This window comes from Terrapene carolina, unplaced genomic scaffold (genome assembly GCF_002925995.2).
Source record: "Terrapene carolina triunguis isolate 2854851 unplaced genomic scaffold, T_m_triunguis-2.0 Scaffold69, whole genome shotgun sequence".
NCBI lineage: Eukaryota > Metazoa > Chordata > Testudines > Emydidae > Terrapene > Terrapene triunguis.
The window spans coordinates 62954710-62977729 of record NW_020664420.1 but is presented as its reverse complement, the minus strand read 5'-3'; the positions used below and the strand labels follow the sequence as shown (position 1 = coordinate 62977729).

The window sequence follows — 23020 nt, the reverse complement described above, 5'->3', positions numbered from 1 at the left end:
TTGTTAGTCTCTAAGGTGCCACAAGTACTCCTGTTCTTTTAACATTTGCATCATAGTCCAGCTGCCCATAGGTGGCACCTTTTTCAGTGATGCAGTGCTCTTATGTCTTTGGCTTACTCTCTTGCTAAGGGGTGCTTGTAGTGTTTGTACACATTATAAGAAAATCTTGACACAGGATTTTTTTGTAATCATAAATTGCATTGCCTGGTCAGTTTAATAGAGTTGTGATTGGCTTTCAGTTGGTCCATTTTCTGTTGAATTTTGACAAAAGTAAAACTTTCCAAGTAAGGGGTCTGTTTCACAGATGGATGCACAGTACTGTTATGTACCAGTCCGATCTTTCCACCATCCTCTGTGCCAATCATATCTTATACTACTATTGCAAGCCTCTGTTTCAGTAGTACCAAGGTCACCACCATCTTCCTTGGGGGACTTCTTAGAGTGAGAACCATTAATAGACTCTACTTAGCAACAGTAGTGTTCTCAGGGGTCAGTTTTCTCTTAACTGGAAATGTAAGTGATTTGGAAGAAGTGTTAAACTATCACTCCACTCTTTTTTTGCCATACTCTATTCCTGTGTCTGTGCTGTTGAGCTGTTTTGGAGACAGTCCCACAACTATGCTGACTTTTATTAACAGTTAGTTCTTTCTCCAATTAACTCGGTTCTCTTTGGTCTAGATCTTCCCTTGCACCTTGGCTGCTTTGTGCTGCTCTGGAAATGGAAAGAAGCCATAAAATGTGATTGGTGGATCCTCCCTTTGTAAATACAGAGTGTTCTGATGGGCATCTTACACCCAGGTGACACCCAGCTGTTGGAATGGTTCCGTTAAGGCTGTGGTGTCTGCCATCATCAAAGTCTCCCAAACCACCAACTAACAATATCAAAGAGGCCCTCTTCTATTATTCTGTTAAAGCTGTCTGCTGCCGTAATGCTATTGATCATTTTGACCTCTTTTCTTTCTTTGCTTTCTGGTCCTCAATGAACCTGTTATCTTTCCTCCCTCAACCCTTTCTGATGTCCCTCAGAGGTCGGTCCTCTGTAACCATGCCCCCCTTCCCACTATGTATATACTCCAGAAGGTTTCATCTGGTACTGCAGTTTCAGCTACCACGTCTATGCTAATAGCACTCAAATCTATTTCTCTTCTCCTCTCTCCAGTCTCTCTAATCTCTCCAACTGTCTCTCTAATATCACCTCCTAAACATCCTAGCAGCATCTCAAACTGAAATCTGTCCAAAACTGAACTCCAAATCTTTCCTCCACAGGCCCCATTTGTATTAGATGATATACAAACACATATAGTGACATGGTCCCTACTTCAAGGATTTTACAGTCCTAAAGGCTTGTGCATACAAGCATCCATTTTTCCAAACCCTCCCATATCTAAACCACAGACCCAGGACTTGTCTGCGTTACATTTCAATTGTCTATTTTATGTTTGGTAAGCAAAGAACTCTGTTTGGCTCTATAAATGACACAAATTAAACCACCTTTTTATCCACCTTTTACACCACCATGTCTTCTTCTGTTTTCTAATGCACCACATACATCTGCTGAAAGATAACATCAGAGATAGACACCAGAGGTTTTTGCAAGTGCTTTCATAACTATCCTCATTTTAAAAAATATATATTATAAAGATTAAAAAAGTGAAAAATAACCCACCAAACCATCTGCTGCAGTTTATGCTGTTGGCACTGAATCTCAGTTACTAAAGTTCCCACCAGAAACCATCTAACCTTATTTGAGCTTTCAAGTTCAGTTTTTTGTATTATACTTTGATTTGTGGTAACCTGCGGTGATACTTACAAAGATGGGACTTCACAAAATTATAGCTTTTTATTTTCCAGTTAATTGGAGGTTGTGCTATTTTCACCCTTAATTTTATTTCCCCCCACAGACTTTTAAAATTATAATTTTTGAGACAAAAGGTTATTTTGGATGCACAGTGAATTGTGAAGCTAGCACTTATTAATAATAAGGGTTATGTCAGACACAGTTGGGAATGGTGTAATTGAGAACTGCTTAGTGATGCAGGATAAGAGCAGTAAGGATTAATTATACAGAACTTTTTTTTTAACTATTTACTAAATAGAAGATGTAAGATTGTTAACCAGGATGAATAATAGCCATATCCTTCCTCTTGAGAGTACTCCCAATAAGAACAATGCAATGGCTGAAGTGAGGAAGGATTTGCAGAATACATATCAAAGTGAGTGCACACAAATATGAGATCTTGTTGTTGTTTTTTTTAAAGTTTTCTGAAATAAATAGTGCAACAAGGATTAACTGTTTGTGTGGTGCCAGCAAGGAATGAACTCTGAACTGAGATTACCTATTTGTAATTAGAAAATATTTTGGAATGGCAATTTTGGAGGGATACATTAAAAGAAATTGTATAGATGTTTTGTCTTCATTTAGGTTCCAGTTTAGTGTAAAACCCTGCTCCTCATAGTTGTCTGAGTAGTAGGGGGCTGCGCCTGTGAATAAGACACAGGATCTGGTCATTACTTGTAAAATATTTGAATGACCAAGGAATATGATGGAGTTTCAACCTGAAAAATGCAAAAGTTGGATTTCTGATTTGTGACATTTATATTTTATTACCTTTATAGCTTATGATGTTGTAATGATTTCCCAATAAGCATATGTATATGAATTTATGCAACAGCTATATATCTATATCCATAATGGTATGTAAACTCTTCTGAGGAGAACCCAAGACACAGAAAGTGATTTATTTTGACTCACTTCCTGTCCTTTCTTGTATGGTAGATGGTACGTAATGAAAAAGGCTATATTTTCACTTCAAAAAGAGGTGTGTTGTTCTATCCCAGTATAAAATCCTAGTAGAGACAAGGCACTCTAGTTTTTCTGTCAGTGTAGCTAGTCAGGGTCAACCCTAGCACCCCACCTGGCATTGACCTCTCTCTACTAGCTACATTGAATTAAAAACTACAGTGCCTTCTTCCCACTATGACAGAGTTGTATTTGTGTGGGTATTTCAATAGTGATCTTTGGTTTGTTTTTTGTTTGTCTTTTTCCTTTTTTAAAGTTTTAAAACTTGAAAATCATGTTCCCATCTGTTTACTTTTTTTAACCCAGAAGATTACTATAACCGGAAAGGAACAATTGCAACAATAAAAAAAAGGTCTCTCTCTTTTCAGTTTGTTTACTCTGTGCATTTGAAGTACTTTTTGTAGTACACCAGTTTCTCTGTTTTGTTAATGGGGAGCTCCTTTGCAAAGAGGTGTTTTAAACAGCAGTGGCGAAGCAGAAACTAAAATTGAAAAGGTAGCTGGCAGGTGTGTGCACAGAAAGAAAGGGGAGGCTTGGGGGTGGAAGCCCTGAGTTAGATGGGTGTTGCTCAAAAGACCTTTAATATCTAGAGAAGCAGAAAAGCCCTTTAATATTTTTAAAGGAATTTTCAAAAAAAATGTCAAGACCTAAAACCACCACTGTAATTCAAAATATATATTTAACTGTGATCTGAAAGCCAAGCTGTTTTCTTTCCATCTCTGACACCTTTTATTGCAGTAACAATTTTGCAGTTAGAACATTATTGACAATTTTTGGTGCTGCATGGGGCAGAATAGAATCGAGCTCCGTTTTTTGTAAGTGTATTAGCTCTAGTAACAAGAGGAAAAGGAAAAAATACCACTCAGAACCTTGCTTTTATCAGTATTGTAAGCAGCTATGACCTAAGGAGACAGAAGGAGCAGGCATATAGAGTAAAATGGTGCCCCATTATTGCAGTCATTTTTCTAACTGTAGTCACTCTCCAACTGTTTTGCTTTTGCATTCTAAACAATTTGTATTGCCACAACTATTTAGTTTCAATTGTGCCAAATGGTTGGGAAAGTATTTACAGTATATGAAAGCTATGTGTCTAATGTCTGATCTCCTTAACAGTTATTTTCACTTAGAAGGAGGGATGGGATTATTAACTTGTAGATTTCTCAGATAGGCCACTCTTCAGTTATCCTTCTTTTCCTTCGGCTTGTGAAGATAAGTGTCACAGCAGAAAACAGCCAGAATGTGTACATGCCACAGTCAAATTACTGAATGTATTACTCTGGAAAGGAAGAGTTTTCTCTATGTTCTGCCAAAGGCCTGAATGTGTATTGATCTATTCCTGTTCAGGATTTTAAATGAATTTTTTTAGATACTGTAGATTTTTTTAGATACTGTTGTAAAAGATGACAACTAAGGATCAAATTGATTCCTATGAAAACTCTGTTCCAAAACCAACAAGAAATCTAAATCCACTTTCATGTAAGTTGTTGTGTGATCAGATTGCTAAGCAAAATGTTTAAAAGACTAAGATAAAATGGCTGGATTAGTCACTGGGATGTGCAAGATGTGCTTCTATTTACAAAATATGCCTCTGACGTAAAGAACATCAAAAAATTCAAACTGAAATTATGGGTATCAGTACATTGACATTCTATATTCAGCTGTGTTATTAAATGTTCATTGAAATTAAGCTAAAAATAAATGTAAATGGTTGAATTGAATGAATATTTTACTTAGGCTATGTTCTGTGTAATGCCCTGTGTATCCCATATTAAAAGGCTTTGCAATCAGCCATTGATTGGAACACCTTGAGCTTGCGACATGTGTAACAACTTGCATCCACCCAGAACAGCTGTCCTGGTTGTTCTGTGAGTATTGGTTGTACCAATTGGTTGCAACAACTGGCATAAATATCTTTAAACTTAAATTTGAATGAAACAGTGCAGTCTACAGTTGCTTCTTCCCACTGTGGGTAGGGAGCCACTACCCCGTAATGCAGTCCTTTGAGTTTAGATATTACACTGAAGTCCCTACTCCCAGCAACGATACTGAGCTCTGTGTGATGAAAGTGGTTCAGGAGATCCAGGATGCACTGATACAGACAAGATTGTAAGGCATGTATGTGCGCGCGCACATGTTCGTTCCAAAACGGTTATATCAAAACCAGTGTTGCTTAATTGCCACATTAAGCTTGTTACAAGGAGGAGTAATTGCTGGGTAAGGTTCTGTTGCCTGTGTTAAGCAGGAGATAAGCCTAGATTATTATAGTGGTTCCTTCTGGCCTTAAATTCTATTAATCTAGTGCAACCAAACATTCCATGAAATCTATGTCCATTCAGTGGTTTTTTTTTTTTGCTTATCATTGACACACCCTTCGAAGCCACTTTGGTCCACATGTGGCTCACAGTATTGTAGACAGAAATCTAGTTTCTTGTGGTTGAAGGGAGCTAACATTGGCTAGTGTGGTAAGCAAAATAGAACTTTGAATAGCTATTAAAGTGAAATGAAGATTTCTTTAAATGACTCTGAAAAGGAAGACAGTCTACCTGAAAGTTTTAACTAGGAGCTCAGGTAATCTTTACCAGTTTAAGCTAAAGGAATATAAAACATTCAAAAATCAATTTAAGAGAATCTGCCCAGGCAGCAGTTTAATTGAATCGCTTTAAAAACATACCCGAAGTTAAACCAGTTCAGATTTGTGTGCTTGTCTGCTTTCCTACCCCTTTCCCTGATTGCACCCCAGTGTCTGAACTGAGAGTGGGCTCCCCCATGACTTCATAACCCCATCCCAGTTGCGCACACACCCCTGCACCTGCTGCCAGATTCCACCTCCTCCCGATTGCATCCCAGATCAGTCTCTTTGCCAAGTAATGCAGAATGTGTAATGAGAATGTGTCAGTCAGAGTTATGTTCTTCTGTGTGTATGTTAGAGCAGAATTTTGTCCATAGAACATGAAGAAATATTTTCAGGCGGTGGAAGTAAATTTCCTGCTATAACTCCTTATTGCGGCTTCTTTCATTACTTAGCTCCTTATTATTGAAATAAATATTAAATTTAATTCATACAAACTGGCACTTTGAGTATAATTTTGCTTAAAAACTAAAATTTGTTTTGTGTATATGGCTACAGTAAAAAATAATTCATTGTGTTTTGTTGGGGTAGAAGGCGATAAAATTGGCATGCTATAAAACTTGAATTTTCCTCTCCCCCCCATAATTCAGTGGGAGAGGGAAACTTATGTATTGTTAACAAAATTAAGTCCCTTCATAGCAAAGATTTTCTTGCAAAACAGATTTCTGTGAGAAGCAATTTGTGAAATGGAATTATATTAAGATGGTGAATTTTCTAATTAAAAAATGTATCTAACACAATTCTGTTGCTTATCAAATTTACATGTATTAAGTGGAAGAATAAATTGTACAGGGAAATGTCTGTCAGGTTTAGTCCTTTTGTTGAGTTGATAATTCAGGATGTGTCGCCACAGTAGTATGTTTTCAGTCAGTGTTCCAACACCACAGGAGAGAGATGCAACAACAGCCTTGATAGATATGAACGGACTGTGCTCGTGTTTGGAGTGTACAATATTTATTTCTGTTTGGGGTATTCTGGAGTTTGAGCCGCTGCTGTTGGACACAGTGTTAGCAACTGACATTCGCATTCTTCACACAGATGTTTTTCACATACATGAGGCAGAGGTGACATTGATGCATTGTTGAGCTATGTGAACTAGATGAAAACAAAAAAAACCCCACCTAGGTCAAACTTGCAATTCAGGTCTGTCTTGCAGCCACATGAGTGAGGTAATGCAAAATTAAGGCTGAAATCATAGTTCAGTTTGCAGGAAACCACTTTTCTAGCAGAGAGTTGTTTAACTGTACTGGCTATGTTCCTTGGGGGCTCAAGTCATCCCAGCATACAAGGAGTTTAGGGGATGAGTCAGGAGTTGGCCAAGGGTCAGAGATTGAAGTCACTGGGAGCTGTGGTTGCTCTACTCCTCTGAAAACCAGGCCATGTTGTTGTTGTTGTTATTTATTTGTATTCTGGTACAGGCTAATGACTCCATAATATTAGGTGCTGTACAAACACGGAACAAAAAGACAGTACCTGCCCCAAGGAACTTACAGTCAAAGTTTTCTCTGTATGTATGTGTGTAAATAACATCACACATTGTTTGTCACCACTGCAAAATCTATTCCCGATTGGTTGAATTTAAGCTTTAATTGTGAGTTCGCAGTTTTTATTGTTTAAAGTCAGAGGCAGGATGTTACTTTAGTGTCAGGAATTTGGGGCTGAGCCTGGGACCAGCTGGCCCCACCTCTTTAGTGAGCAACAGAGGACTTGCAGCTGAATCAGGTTCAGCTTGCAGCAGAATCACCTGATTGGCCAGATCGTCCAGTAGGTTGGAAAAGTCAGCATACCAGCTCTTAAACCCAGCTCCAATGCGAACGTCCATAGCAGTGATCACTCCTGTGCCTGCCTTGCCCCCCCTTGGCTTGACCTCTGGTTCTTGAGTCTGGCTCCAACCACTAGGCCTGACCGCTGCTGCTCTGACCCCGAGGCCTGATCACCCATGCCCTGGAGGCTGGTTTTTAGTATAGTTCCTTCCTGGTGTTTCATTACTTTAATTGTTTGTGTTGTACAAATTATTTTGAGGTTTTTTTTAAAATGAATGAAACAGAAAAAACATCTTTAATGAAAGTGATGAAGAACTAACACAGTAGAATAGCCCTTCTGTAAATGTGCGTCCAAATTATATTTAAAATATTATTATTAGCGTTGCAGAAACATAATCATAGTCCCACGTTACCAGAGATTAAGGGATGCAGAAGCCCCTTCCCACCATACATAGTTGTTCTGCACCTTGCCTTGAAGAAAATTGGGCCTGCCATTTACTTGGGATAGAGGGGCTCCATGCCAACTCTGCAAGAAGCCAGTCCAGAGCTGCTTGAGGGTTTATGCAAATAAAATTCCTCCTGTCACCACCTTCTTTCCTAGGATCTGTCCATACATGTTACCTTTCCCATTCTGTTTTTCTGTTTTTAATAGCGCCATGTAAGTTACTACAGCCCCAAGTCTGCAATAACTCCCATGTAGCATCAGTAAGGACTCTTCCAATAGGAAGGAAGAGGAAGTTTGGGTTGTTTCAAAAAGGAAAGGAACTCACCATCAGTGTCTGCAGAATCCTGTGTTCAGATGTGCAAATGCACCTGAGAACTAATACTGCATATGTGTGTTTTTATATGCAGCTGTGAAATTTATATTTGCAACTTTTGTGAGCACAACTTAGCTAGTATCTTTGAAAATCTGGCCCTTTTAGGGCTCTTTATTGTGCCAGAAAACCTGCATTGTACACATAAACCCATGCCTACTTTTTTGTTCGTAGCAGATATGTGCATGATGTTAACTGTGTGCACAATTTTAGGTAAAATGTAAGGGTCTAAATATAGAAAATTTGGCTCAGTTTACTTGAACACCAGTTAAGATTATGTTTCTGTTCTGGAAACCCTGTAAGCGGGGGTATGAGTCAATTTCTACATATTACCCATGAGAGTTGCTAAATTTTCCACAGTTTACCAAAGGTGAGTGCATTTTGGGTAACTCCCCAAAGTAGGTTTGGTTAGAGTGTTGAAAGCAGAATTATGGTTGTGGTCTGTTTTGAAACATCAGGCTGTGCATGTCAGTTGAATAATAGCCAACAACAATATGGAGACACGGGTTTAAACTGAAGTTCACATGTGCAGAATATATATTATCTATTATTTATCTATATATATAAATTGTAAGAAATTACGTGTACTAGTGAAAGAAACTAGTTGATTTGTTTAAGATACGTGTATAAGTGTTGTTAATTTTTAAAACCCAGAAACTGCAGTCTTTTAGTCACTGTTGTCTCCACCACATATACCTCTTCTTCCCCCATGAGCAGTTAATGTTACTCCAACACCGTCTGCTGGCTTTCTGAGATATAATGCTCTCCCCTTCTTGCGTCCATTGCTTCTCGGAAAGCAGTTCCTTTGCCTGGTGTACTGATATTCTGGAAGAAAAAAAGTTTGATTCTTGAATGGGGAGAGAGAGGATTGGGAAACATATAGCACTGTTCACATTTTAATAAGGGTTGAGTCACTACCATTGTAAATCTTGCTGCCCTGCCTTAATTTATCCTTGTGTTAATTTTGAGCTTTCTGCAGAGCGATCCAAATGAAATCATAGAAGCAGGTAGAGTTACAATAGTTACAAGAAGAAGAAATTACGTAGTGAGTGTTTTGTAATAATAATTGGTCTGTTGACGACTGTTCTCTAGACTTCTCTCTTCCATCCATTGCAAGTGTCTCGTCTAGGTTGACAAGTCTGTAGGGCTTTCCCTTCACTAAAATGAATATTTCAGATTAGACGGTATATAAACTTACGCCGTCTAATGACCTTACAATGTCCTTTGCTGGCTTACTTTTCATATCTCTATTGAACCCACTGCTGCCTTTGGCTGATATCCTCCAACCAATTTTTTGTGTCATGTAGACAGATGGTCTAGCATAGCTCTTCAGTGGAATCAGCCATGTCCATAAATAGGCCAGCTGGAGCTGCTAACAGTGCTTTAATGTATGAAAGCAGAAGCAACACCACCTCCTCTAGAGCACTGGGTAAGGCACAGGCTTTCAGTAAAACAACACAACTTTCTTACTATTGTCTCAGGAAAAGGATAGAACAATTCCTAAGGGACTTGTATGTGCAGAGTCATTATTTTTACTGTACTATATCTCAGATGCTCCAAAAAAAATTTTGGGAGGGAGTGGGGGAGGAAATACACCTATCCCGATATAACGCTGTCCTTGGGAGCCAAAAAATCTTACCGTGTTATAGGTGAAACGGCGTTATATTGAACTTGCTTTGATCCGCCGGAGTGCTGCTTTACCGTGTTATATACGAATTCGTGTTATATCGGGTCGTGTTATATCGGGGTAGAGGTGTATAGTTGATTTATTTTCTCTCTCTAAGGGTATGTCTACACTACGAGAGTAGTTCGATTTTACTTAAATCGAATATGTGGAATCGATATTGCAAAGTCGAACGTGTGTGTCCACACTAAGGACAGTAATTCGACTTTGTGAGTCCACACTAACGGGGAAAGCATCGACATTGGAAGCGGTGCACTGTGGGCAGCTATCCCACAGTTCCCACAGTCCCCGCTGCCCATTGGAATTCTGGGTCGAGCCGCCAATGCCTTCTGGGTAAAAAAATGTGTCGAGGGTGTTTTTGGGTAACTGTCGTCATCCGTCTGTCACTACCGCCCTCCCTCCCTGAAAGCGCCGGCGGGAAATCAGTTCGCGCACTTTTCTGGTCAGTGACAGCGCGGACGCCACAGCACTGCGAGCATGGAGCCCGCTGCGACCATCGCTGCAGTTGTGGCCGTTCTCAACACCTCGCAGCTTATCATCCACCTTTCCCAGAGGCAGATGCAGAGAAATCAGGCAAGGAGGCTACGGCACCGCGGTGAGGATCTGAAGTCTGAGAGTAGCACAGACCTGTCAGAAAGCACGGGACCCAGCGCCGAGGACATCACGGTGGCAATGGGTCATGTGGATGTTGTGGAACGGCAATTCTGGGCCCGGGAAACAAGCACGGACTGGTGGGACCGCATAGTGCTGCAGGTCTGGGATGAATCCCAGTGGCTGCGAAACTTTCGCATGCGGAAGGGGACTTTCATGGAACTTTGTGAGTTGCTCTCCCCTGCCCTGAAGCGCAATGACACCCGGATGCGAGCAGCCCTGACTGTCCAGAAGCGAGTAGCCATAGCCCTCTGGAAGCTTGCAATGCCAGACAGCTACCGGTCAGTCGCGAACCACTTTGGCGTGGGCAAATCTACCGTGGGGGTTGTTGTGATGCAAGTAGCCAACGCAATCGTTGAGGTACTGCTCTCAAAGGTAGTGACCCTGGGAAACGCGCAGGTCATCATAGATGGCTTCGCCGCGATGGGATTCCCAAACTGCGGTGGGGCTATAGATGGAACTCACATCCCTATCCTGGGACCGGACCACCAGGCCAGCCAGTACATTAACCGAAAGGGCTACTTTTCAATGGTGCTGCAAGCACTGGTGGACCATAGGGGACGTTTTACAAACATCAACGTCGGATGGCCGGGCAAGGTTCATGACGCTCGTGTTTTCAGGAACTCAGGTCTGTTTAGACGGCTGCAGGAAGGTATTTACTTCCCGGACCACAAAATAACTCTTGGGGATGTGGAGATGCCTACAGTGATCCTCGGGGACCAGCCTACCCGCTAATGCCCTGCCTCATGAAGCCCTATACTGGCGCCCTGGACACTGAAAAAGAACTCTTCAACTACCGGCTGAGCAAGTGCAGAATGGTGGTGGAGTGTGCTTTTGGCCATCTCAAGGGGAGATGGAGAAGCTTACTGACTCGCTGTGATCTCAGCGAAACCAATATCCCCATTGTTATTGCAGCTTGCTGTGTGCTCCACAATCTCTGTGAGAGCAAGGGGGAGACCTTTATGGCGGGGTGGGAGGTTGAGGCAAATAGCCTGGCTGCTGATTACGCCCAGCCAGACAGCCGGGCGATTAGAAGAGCCTAGCAGGACGCGCTGTGCATCCTGGAGGCTTTGAAAGCTAGGTTCCTGAGTGAGCAGGGTAACCTGTGACTTTTCAGTTTGTGTACAGAGAAGCTGAACCTGCCCCCGTTCCTTTACCCACTAAATCTTCAGTATCCTCTCCATTTACATACCCCGTTCCCCCCCTTCCAAAATACGTTTAAAAATAAAATGACTTGAATTTGGTTAATGAACACCGTTTTCTTTATTACTGTTTTCGCGGGAAAGTTTTGAACCTGGGACGCAGACTGTGGTGGGGAGCGGGTGTAGTGTAGTGATGCAAATGACGCTTCTAAACTTCAGGAATGACAGGCTCCTCAGTGGTGGACTGGTGGTTTCAACGGAGGCTGCCACCACTCCTGATCGGGACTGTGTGTGTGGGGGTGCTCTGTGACTTTGTGGCAGGGGGAGGACGGTTACAGATCCCCTGCTGCGTGGCTCTGTGATCCAGGATAAGGACCGCTGCATAAGATCTCTAACTGCCCTCCCCCGCCACAAAGTCACAGAGCACCCCCCACAGAACACTAAAACCACCTCCCAGACTGACCAGGGTAACTAGTGACTGCAATGTGTGTGTGCCCTGCTGCTGTCCTGTCCAATTACCAACCCCCTTCCCCCCACTTCAGACAGACTCTCCTCTAAAGAACATGATGGAAACAGTAATGAACAGAAACGTATTTTTTATTAACAACCACACATGAAACTGGGGGGTGAAACTTGGACGGGGGCTTGGGTGAGGCGGGAAGGAAAGGACTTTTCAAATTTTGGGGACTGAGAGCCTTCTGGTGCTTGAGCAGTCTGCAGGGGTGGAGTGAGAGTTTTCACGGACTCTGCCGCCCCTCCTTCTTTGGACTTTGGGTGAGGGGGGTATGGGACTTGGTGGCGGGGGAGGGCAGTTACAGATAGACTGCAGCGGGGCTCTGTCCTCCTGCCTCCGGTCCTGAAGAACATCCACAAGGCGCCGGAGCGTGTCCGTTTGCTCCCTCATTAGTCCAAGCAGCGTTTGAGTCGCCTGCTGGTCTTCCTGCCGCCACCTCTCCTCCCGTTCCATGTGTGCTCGGTGCATTTGGGACAAGTTCTCCCTCCACTGTGTCTGCTGGGCTGCCTGGGCTTGGGAGCAGCCCATAAGTTCCGAGAACATGTCCTCCCGTGTCCTCTTCTTCCTACTCCTCATCTGCGCTAGCCTCTGGGTGTGTGATGCCAGGCTAGGTTGTGAGACAGTCGCAGCTGTGGGAATGGGAAAAAGGGAGTGAATTCCTCAGAAAGATAAATTTCGTTGTGAACAAAGAACATAGTCTTTCTCTGTGAACAAGACCATGCACAGCACCTATCACATGCGCACTCAGGACAAGGTCGAATTTTCGGCCCTCGCATTCAGTGCCTGGGGTCTTGCAGTGCAGATCAGAGAAGCGGGGCAGGACACCTGAATTTGTGTAGCAGGCCGACGTGGTAAGCCGTATACTTGTGGCTGCTTAAAACTTTGATAGTTGCACTGGCCTCCTTTCACATTGAAAGCAATGCCAGTCCCTGCTGCCAGCAATCCGGCAAGCATGAACTCTGCCCCTGTCCCACCCCCTCGCGGCTGTCCCAGGGAAAGATCCCTGTATGCTGCCCCTCTCCCGCCTCCACCGCGTGGCTGTAAACCGCCGGTTACAGTTCTGTAAAGGAACAGGCAAGCAGTCCCAATACTAACATTCCCCTACCTAATTCAAAGCAGGTCATCATGAGCGACATCACTCTGATGAGGATTTCCGAGACGGAAAAAGAAAGGATGCTTCGGGAAAGCCTGCAAAGACCAGGGCCGTATACCGCCATGCTCTACAGGGCAATGATCCCGGAGTACTTGCTTCTCTCCTGGCGCGGAAATGTTTCCTACTACGGAGGACCCAATAAGGCCGCTCTCCCCAGGAACCTGATGCAAAGGCTTTCCAATTACCTCCAGGAGAGCTTCGTGGAGATGTCAATGGAGGATTTCAGCTCTATCCCCGGACATATAGACCGGATTTTACTGTAGCTGCACTGGCAGGGACTAAACAGTGGAACGGCTTGGGCAGAACAATCATGCTACACCGGACATTGCTTGATTTTTTTAAGTAGTTGCACTGCCAGGGAGTGAACAGTTAAGCGCCTAGGGCAAAGTAATCATGAAAAACCCATTCTTAATATTCCTGTTCTGTGAAAAATAAATGTTTACATGTTTAAAACACTTACTGGCTGATCCTTCCCCTGATTCTGTGTCCGGGTTAACGGCTGGGGACGGTTGGTAGGGGATCTCTGTAAGGGTGATGAAGAGATCCTGGCTGTCGGGGAAATCAGCATTGTAAGCGCTGTCGACTGCCTCGTCCTCCTCATCTCCTTCCTCATCTTCCCCGTCCTCTACCATGTCCGAGGAACCGGCCGTGGACAATATCCCATCCTCAGAGTCCACGGTCACTAGTGGGGTAGTGGTGGCGGCCGCACCTAGGATGGAATGCAGTGCCTCGTAGAAACGGGATGTCTGGGGCTGGGATCCGGAGCATCCGTTTGCCTCTTTGGTCTTCTGGTAGCCTTGCCTCAGCTCCTTGATTTTCACGCGGCACTGCTTTGCATCCCGGCTGTATCCTCTCTCTGCCATGGCTTTAGAGATCTTCTCATAGATCTTTGCATTCCGTCTTGTGGAGCGCAGCTCGGAAAGCACGGACTCATCGCCCCACACAGCGATGAGATCCAAGACTTCCCGATCAGTCCATGCTGGGGCCCTCTTTCTAGTCTGAGATTGCACGGCCATCTCTGCTGGAGAGCTCTGCATCGTTGCCAGTGCTGCTGAGCTCGCCACGATGTCCAAACAGGAAATGAGATTCAAACTGCCCAGACAGGAAAAGGAATTCAAATTTTCCCGGGGCTTTTCCTGTGTGGCTGGTCAGAGCATCCGAGCTCGGACTGCTGTCCAGAGCGTCAATAGAGTGGTGCACTGTGGGATAGCTCCCGGAGCTATTAGCGTCGATTTCCATCCACACCTAGCCTAATTCGACATGGCCATGTCGAATTTAACGCTACTCCCCTCGTTGGGGAGGAGTACAGAAGTCGAATTTAAGAGACCTCTATGTCGAACTAAATAGCTTCATGGTGTGGACGGGTGCAGAGTTAATTCGATGTAACGGCGCTAAATTCGACATAAACTCCTAGTGTAGACAGGCCTTAAAAAAGTAAAGCTTTTACTAAATTAAAGAGCATTTTATCTCCTTAGTAATCTGACCCTAAAAAGTTTCTTCCACTGGAAGGTCAAGAAAGGGATTTTGTTGCTGAAACTGAAGGATAAGATCTGCTGCAAAAGCCATTTTTGAGCTTGCCAGTTGTGCAGGAATCACTGTGGTGGTGGTGTTTTATTTATTTTTTTAGCAATAGGCAGTTATATTTTGGGCTCTTTTTTTATAACTACTTGCGGCTTTTAAGGTTGCCATTATTGGCTGGCAAGCTGCTTGCCTAGATCTCACATTGCATAGCATCCAGTTGTGAGTGCTCCAGCAGTAGCCCCACAGCGGACACCAGTTTGATGCTCTGATCAGCAGCTCTAATCCTTTCACAGTTCTGGCAGCCAGTTGTGGGTTTGTTTCACTTACTCTCAATAATTCCTGGAGATAGTGAAAAGACCAGGCTACTGTCTTAAACCACAGGAAGAAACAGCCAGCCTGTCTGATACTTTAAATGTTGTAAGCAGGGTAGTTGTAGCTGTGTCAGTCCCAGGATATTAGAGAGACAAGGTGGGTGAGCTAACATCTTTTATTAGACCAAATTCTGTTGGTGGGAGACAAGCTTTTGAGCCACACTCAGCTGATACTTTAAAGTTAGTTTTGTTAAACAGCTTTGCTGCTATTGATTAGCAGAGCAGAACCCTGTGTGTTCTTTGGATCTTTTTTTAGTATGATAATAGCAGAGAGAGTTGTTATGTTAAAGTGCATTTTGGGCAGTTTGTATCACTTTATTGATTTGAGACAGTTCTGTTTGTTTAAAATAGCAAAGAAAGAGGCTTCTGAGCATGCAGGTTTCTAAAGTAATTTTTAGAATATCTTGTAGAACTTGTGCATTATTTAACTCTCCTTTAAAATTTTAGCAAGAGTCTTGGCAAAGTAACTCCATTGGGCTACTGAGGATCGACGACAACACCAACTGTGGAGATAATAGGAGCAAGTGGATTGGTGTCTATAATTTTATTTGCCATCACCAGTGTAGAATGGAACAGTTTTGTGTATAAACAACCTGAAGAGTAGCACCTAGAGAGTCAAGAGGACCCTTCTGAAACACATTTGTAGTAGAACAACTGAAATGATTAATACTTATTTATGAGGAAAGAATAAAAGAGCTAAGAATTAAGTAGGGAGCATTTTATTTATTAAAAAAATATAACAATACAAGTATTTGAAGGGTAAAAATAGAAAAGCAGGAGATCAGTTGTTTCACATGTACAGGAGAAGGGGGATATTACTAGGAAAACTGGGATGAAAATAGATTAATCTAGGCTGCATAATGAGTTAGATGAATCTAGACTGAATAATTAGCCTGTAGAACAACCCTATCACTTGAGATGTTTAAAACTATTGTTGATAAAACAATGAAAAATATATAATGGGAGCCTATTCCTGCATTGGCTGAGAATGTGACTGGATGACCTTATGTCTGTTCTCCATCTCTAACTTTTATGCTTCTGTGCATGGGGAAAAAATCTGTTAATGTAATCATGTCCAGAGTGGTATGGCCCTAGGATAGCAGACAAAGAAGAAAAATTATGTTTATTTCTACAAGAGAATTATATTTAATGAGCAAAATTGATTGTTTTCAGTGCAAACTCTCTAAGTTCATTCACTGCATTTACTGTGGGGCTTTTGCAGGAACTGATGACTAACGATGTGTTTAGGCACTGGACTGTTTAATTACATGTAGGTAGTGGTGGTATTCAGTGTTGAGTTAAACATCTCAAAGCCAAAAATTGGAGTCCGTGTAAGAACTGAACCTTGTGAATGCTGTATTGTCGAGTAAGATTGCATGGCTTACTTCTGGTCCTGACCTGCTGTTTGCATTTTCAGTTCTCATGTATTTTGACCCCAAGTTGTCATCTGGTTTGGAAAAGTAGAATAGGTTAATTAAAAAAAAAAAAGTGAAAATCTTTGCTAAATTGATTCACAACGTGATGCTATTTGACATTTGAATAACGTTGTAATTATTTTGGAAATATAAGGAAAAAATGTTGCAGGATAAATAAATAAAATCCCCTCATACTCCTGCATAGCTAGAGATGTTTGGCAGGACAAAGTGCATTTTGTGTTGCATCACAATTTGACATAGGAGGTCTAATTTTTTTTTTAAAGCGGCCCACTTATACCTACAGAATGCTGCAATTACATATGCAGAAAGCCATTTAAGATGTCTGAATAACCACTGAAGTGTGCAAGCATAGACTTGTGTGAGTATGCAAGATTTGCAATTGTGGGACCATTTTTTGTGTGTGGACCTTAGGGCCGCCTTTTCCCCCGCCCCCAAAAAAAGTTGCAAAAAGTTGGCCCTTGGTATCTTAAGCCCAGATCCACAAAGGTACTCTAGGCACCTAACCCCCACATTTAGGGGCGAAGTACCGTTTTTAGGCACCACTGCAATCGACAGAACTCACGCTTGGTTGCCACCTAACTCTATAGGTGCCTAAACTCTCTCAGAACCTAAGTTTTTGCAGTAGAAGTTCACAAGGTTGCCTGTGTTTCTACCACTAAGCACGCACACTGCTTTGTCACTTTAGACCAGTGGTTCTCTACATAGGGCACGCAGAGGTCTTCCAGGGGGTATATCAACTTATGTAGATATTTGCCTAGTTTTACAATGGACTACATAAAAAGCACTAGCGAAGTCAGTACAAACTAAAATTTCATACAGACGGTTATTTGTTTATACTGCTCTGTATACTACACACTGAAATGTAAGTACAATATTTATATTCCAATTGATTTATTTTATAATTATATGATAAAAATAAGAAAGTAAGCAATTTTTCAGTAATAGTGTGCTGTGACACTTTTGTTTTTTATGTCTGATTTTGTAAGCAAGGAGTTTTTAAGTTAGGTGAAACTTGGGGGTACACAAGACAAATCAGACTCCTGAAAGGGGTACAGTAGTCTGGAAAGGTTGAGAGCCACTGTTCTAGGCATCCAGGCTTCTAGCTCTTGCCTAAGTCCCAGAGCGATCCATGAATGGCAGAAAAAATAGGGTGTGGGGCCTGAACAGGGAGGGCATGCTTAGAGGGTGACTAACTTCACACAAAACAGTTGGGGGGTGGAGGGGAGGGGAGAAGGACTTAATAGCCTTTAGACCTGTGGTTATGGGACTCATCTGGGATCTAGTAGACACCACACTTCAAGTCTCCCCTCTGCCTGATGAGGAGAAGGGATTTGAACAAAGTTCTGCCATCATTCAGGTGAGGGCTCTAACCATGGGGCTCCAGGGTTTTGGCCACCCCAAGCAGCCAAACAAACAAACAAACAAAAGCCGCGATCGCGATCTGCGGCGGCAATTCGGCGGGAGGTCCTTCGCTCCGAGCAGGATAGGGTGACCAGATGTCCCGATTTTATAGGGACAGTCCCGATTTTTGGGTCTTTTTCTTATATAGGCTCCTATTACCTCCCACCCCCTGTCCCGATTTTTCACATTTGCTGTCTGGTCACCCTAGAGCAGGAGTGAGGGACCGTCTGCCGAATTGCCGCCGAACAGCTGGACGTGCCGCCCCTCTCCGGAGTGGCCGTCCCAAGCACCTGCTTGGTAAGCTGGTGCCTGGACCCAGCCCTGGGGCTATGGAATAGTCTTATGTGGGTCTCCTCAATCTCTCCCACTGAATTTGTTCCACTATATTTAAATAATTGAAAATTAATTTGAGCAGAAAGAGTAAGAATCACTCTATAGCAGTGGTCCCCAAACCATGGGGGCACACCCCCCTGGGAGGGTGTGGAGGAACATTCTGGGGGGGACAGACGGGACAGCAGGTCACGGGACAGCCCCCATGGGCTCACTTTTGTGGTTCCCATTTGTAGGCAACTATCTCTCCTATTTCATTGTATAGGGAGCCTAGGAACATAACTCAGGCTTTGTGGATTGCAGGGTTGTTTCTGTTATTCTAAGTGCCTAAAGTTTAGACATTACAATGCTCACCTTCCACAATACCTAAGTCACTTTGTGGATCCAGGCCTTAATGTCCTTTGATAATAATTGTATGCAGATCATTAAATTGTATATTGATCTTAATCTGTAAATTCCTCAAGGCAGTGCCTATGTCACTTCTTTGTTCTGTGCAGTGCCAAACAATAATTAATAACAATAATAATCATTGCTGATGTTTGTACTATTGATTGAACTACCTTCACCCATCCTCAGAACTTATCAAAAGAACGGTTTCTCACTACCCTACTGTGGAGGATTTAATGGCACATTAATTTATCTCTTTGAGCATCCTTTAGTCTGTATATTTAATATGTTCCCCTTGTCTGTTGTTTTCTTAGCAAAGGGATGTGTGTGTGAGACAGGTGTTCTTCTGTCACTGCGTGACTCTTTTACGGGTGGGTTCCTTCCATAGCAAAGTGCTTTGTAATGTGTATGTAGCGAAAGGGAGAGAGAGTCTGTGCCAGCAATTATTTATCTTTTTAGTAGGGTTTGAAAGCAAAGGTGACAACTGACATCTGTATTTCTGGACAGACAGTGTTGCGTACACATGTCGACATACTGTAAGAGCCTGTACTGTGATATACTGCTCAATACTGAGTGTGCTTTGGGGACATGGAACTCAGAACTACGTTTGAGATTCTGCAAAGTGTCATCTGAATGGACTACAGGGAGGTGACAGTTGACTTTTGTCAGCAGGATGATAATAATGTGTTATGTATTTATGCCATATCTTTGCTCTTGTATTTATGGCATAGCTACACCAGGAAATAGGTCGATATAACGATGTCGCTCAGGGGTGTGAAAAATCCATACCCCTGAACGAGGCAGTTAAATCAACCTAATCCCCGGTGTAGACAGCACTATGTGGATGGGAGAATTCTCCCATTGACCTAGCTACTGCCTCTCGGGGAGGTGGATTATCTACGCTGACAGGGAAAGCCCTCCTATCTGCATAGCTCGTGTCTTCACTGAAGTGCTACAGTGCACAGCATTTAAGTGTAGACCAGTCCTTAGTCTCTCATATGCAGTAATTGCTCATCTTCTCTTATGCTGTCATTTAGAGGCAATTGGCTCTCTTTAGATTGCAAGTTTTTTGGGGGATAAGGAATGTGCCTTACTGTATATTTGCACTGTGCCTAGCATGTTTTGGGTGCTCCTGTAATTCATATACTAAGTAACATTCAGTCCTTTTTAAACAGAACATGGAAGCTGCTAGGGGTCACACTTTTGAGATATACTAAATTATTGTTTGTAAAAATATTGTTATCGTGTGCAGTACTAGCCTATTTAAATGTATATGGTTGCCTTGTGAAGCCTTTCCTTAAGACTGAAATCGTGGTTTGTTTTTGTTTTTTCCAAGTAACTTTTAGTTCTGTGTCAGGCTTCATATTCCTTAGTCCTTCATTGTAGAGCGTGCAAATTTCATATTGCAGTTTGGTTACTATGCAGATTTACTACCGTCTGGGCTACCTGAACAGAAATCTCCTGTACTGTCTGGAAATGAGACATGCAAAGGGAAATGCTCTTCAGCCTCCTGAGAAGGTCAACAAGGTGTTGCTGAGATTTAAAGTAATCTCTGGTCTGGATCAGACTGAAAGCTCTAATTGATAAGAGATTAGTCTTGATGGATATGTCCTACTGTCACATGTGATGGAAAGCGGTGAGACCCACTCATAGTGAATTGTGTTGGAGGGAGAGAAGACTGAAGCTGAGTCACTTTCAGTTCATTAAAAGGCATTGTAGAGACTGAGGGTGCAAAGGGATCTAATGAACTGAACAGTTGTAGGATTTGTTAGGCAAAAATCGCTCTGTTTGCCACTTATGGGAGGAAGAAGCCATTAATTAAGGTAAGGGCATTGTCCTTCAGAAATAGATATTGGAAGTTTTATTTATTACAAGAATATTTTAAAAGTGCACATTGCTGTTGTGCTGCAGAAAAACTGACTGTTTTGTAGCTGGGCATTATCTGAGAAACAACTGGAATGCAAAAATGCCTTTGAACTCAGGACTGATTTGTTTTTGTTTCACGGGCAGTCAGCATCAATGTTTTTGAACAAAAGGGAGGAGGCCGATTACCAAAAGGTTTCCTGATCATGTGGATAAGAAGCTCTTAAAGAGAAACCAGAAAACAGAAATTCTCAGTAATAATTAGCAGTCTGCTGCATTTTGTGACATTATGTACAGATTGTAAAAGAAGCAGAATTAAATATCTGCAGTATGCAGCAGGCTGGTTAGGATGTTTAGCAGCATTGCCATGGGAAAAACATTGACTAGAATGCTGAACTATGCAAAATGCCTTTCTTTTATTGGACTTGCGTGCTTAAAAGTAGTTAGCATGAAACATATTAACAACCCGACAACTTCCATGCTGGCCCATTATTGAATATATATAAGCCTTAGCTGTGGGAGGAGGAGGATGTGGATTATTTACCAACAATCAGAAATCCCCTGAGTTTAACATTCTGCATTTCTTTTTCCTGTTTGAAGAATGCAACTTTATTCCTGTTCTGGGGAAGAAGCAGGGCACAGCTTCAGACTGGATTTAAAGCACTGGTCTCTTCTCTTAAGGACCCCTACCCCTCAAACAAACAGACACATACACTCTCACATACACACGCACACATGAGAAGGGCTTGTACTAAGGAAGCAGCTGTGAACACAGGCAGATCATACAACTCATAGCTGTGGCTAGAATCTGACTTGAAAGGATTAAAAAAGGAAGAAGGAAAAAGATCTAGAAGACGGACACATGATACTAAAAGGGTAGCTTTGATGGTTAGTAGATTACTACTTGCTTCCCTCGATACTTCACTTAGGACATTCATCTCTCTGTCTCACTCAGCGTGTGTGTGTGTAGGGGACGGGACTAGAAAACCTGCAACCAGAAGTGCATATCTGGGTCAAGAACAAACTGTCTGTACTAGGTGAGTTTATTGATTTTTTTTTTTCTGGAAATAGCATGGAACAGTCATTATTTCCTGTTATGTCTCTTCATGCACCCGTGTAGAATACTAAAGCTTCTTAATTTTTAATCATCCACTCCCCCATCCACTCCTTTATTTTGTTTAAGCCGAATACTACAGTCAGATAATCATGACTTGCCACGTTTTTCATGACTGTTGCTGCCTTGCATTTGTATTATTGAAAGTTTGGCAAGACTGGCTAAGGGGGCGGGGGTAGGCAGGGAGGAGAGTGAGGCAGCCAAGAGGTGGGGGCAGGGAGTGACAGCCTAGCTGAGGAAAGCCTTTAGTATTTACATTTGCTGGCTGCAGTTGGAGGTTCTGAAATTAGTCATGTGCTGCAATAGACAGTGACTGCAGATGTGGTAGATGTTGACTAGATTACTGAGGATGCAAGATCCAGGTAGGAGAGCAGTGAGATGTCAAGTAATAGCTAGCTCCAGCTACTCCAGTGTGTTATGCCCTTTCTTTATTTTGCATCTTTTCTGTGGCCAAGACCAGGTTTACACTTGAGAGCTTACAGCGGCAGATCTGTACTGATGCAGCTGTGCTGGCATAAGATCTCCCGTGTAGCCGCTCTAAGCCAACAGGAGAGAGCTCTCCTTTCGACATAATTAAATCACCCCCAGTGAGCACTCCTGCCGACATAGCGCTGTCGATACCGGCACTTCTATTGGTGTAACTTATGTCACTCAGGGGTGTGTGTTTTCACACCCCCGAGCGACATAAGTTATACTGGCAAAAGTGCTAGTGTAGACATAGCCTAATGTTTAATTCCCATCTCTGCTATGTAATGGACTGTGCCCAGAATTTTTTTTACAGATGTTTCAGACAAGTGCCAACCTGTGTGGACAAGGCATAACTTTTTTTAAAGAAAGGTTGTTGAAAACTATACTTGGACTTAGGTGGATGATAAATTTTCCCGTCCTGTTTTTCGTGGCTCTGTATGGTATATCATATTACTGGAAAGAGTAGCAAGTTAATTTGCTGTCCTGATTTTTCATCGACATTGTAATTACTCTATTTTATAGATACTGAGGTAGCATGGTTACGTGACTTGTTCAAGGCCACAAAGTAGGCAGGGTTAGTGCCAAGATTATAACTCATGAGTTCTTGGTTCCCAATCCTGTGACCAGACCACTAGATTGTATCTCAGGGTTGATTGTGGTAGAAAATAATAGGTTTTAGGGCTGTTTGAAATAACTCATTGGCTTGGAGGGAAGGAGTTTGGACAGGGAGAAGCACAAGTAAATCCTAACTTTAGAGGTTCTCAGCAAAGAAACTGAAATAAGGATAATGTCAAAGGTATAGGTAAGGGAGCAGGATATGTAAATATGAGCTCAGAAAGTACATAATATGTAATTGTAGTAGTAGGTAACATATGGACAGCTCAGCTGAGTTGTTGTTAGCATTGCTGTTGGATCTTTAATTTCTGCATTTCCTTAGCCTAAGTGTAAGCTCTTTGAGCTAGGGACTGTGTTTGTACC

General features: G+C 42.5%; 1 protein-coding gene across 4 annotated transcripts in view; it reads left to right on the top strand.

Annotated features, from left to right (window-relative positions):
* The window catches only part of MCC (MCC regulator of WNT signaling pathway), a 331118-nt gene that overhangs the window by 169039 nt on the left and 139059 nt on the right, over positions 1-23020 (top strand). Inside the window, exon 1 of one of the 4 annotated variants that reach the window (XM_026649204.2) lies at positions 21290-21348. The exons of the other annotated variants lie outside the window; for them this stretch is intronic. Within the exon in view, the coding sequence (XP_026504989.1) occupies positions 21346-21348 (3 nt within the window). The 5' untranslated portion in view covers positions 21290-21345. Of the gene's footprint in view, positions 1-21289; positions 21349-23020 lie in introns of those variants that run through there. 4 annotated transcript variants of the gene reach the window in all.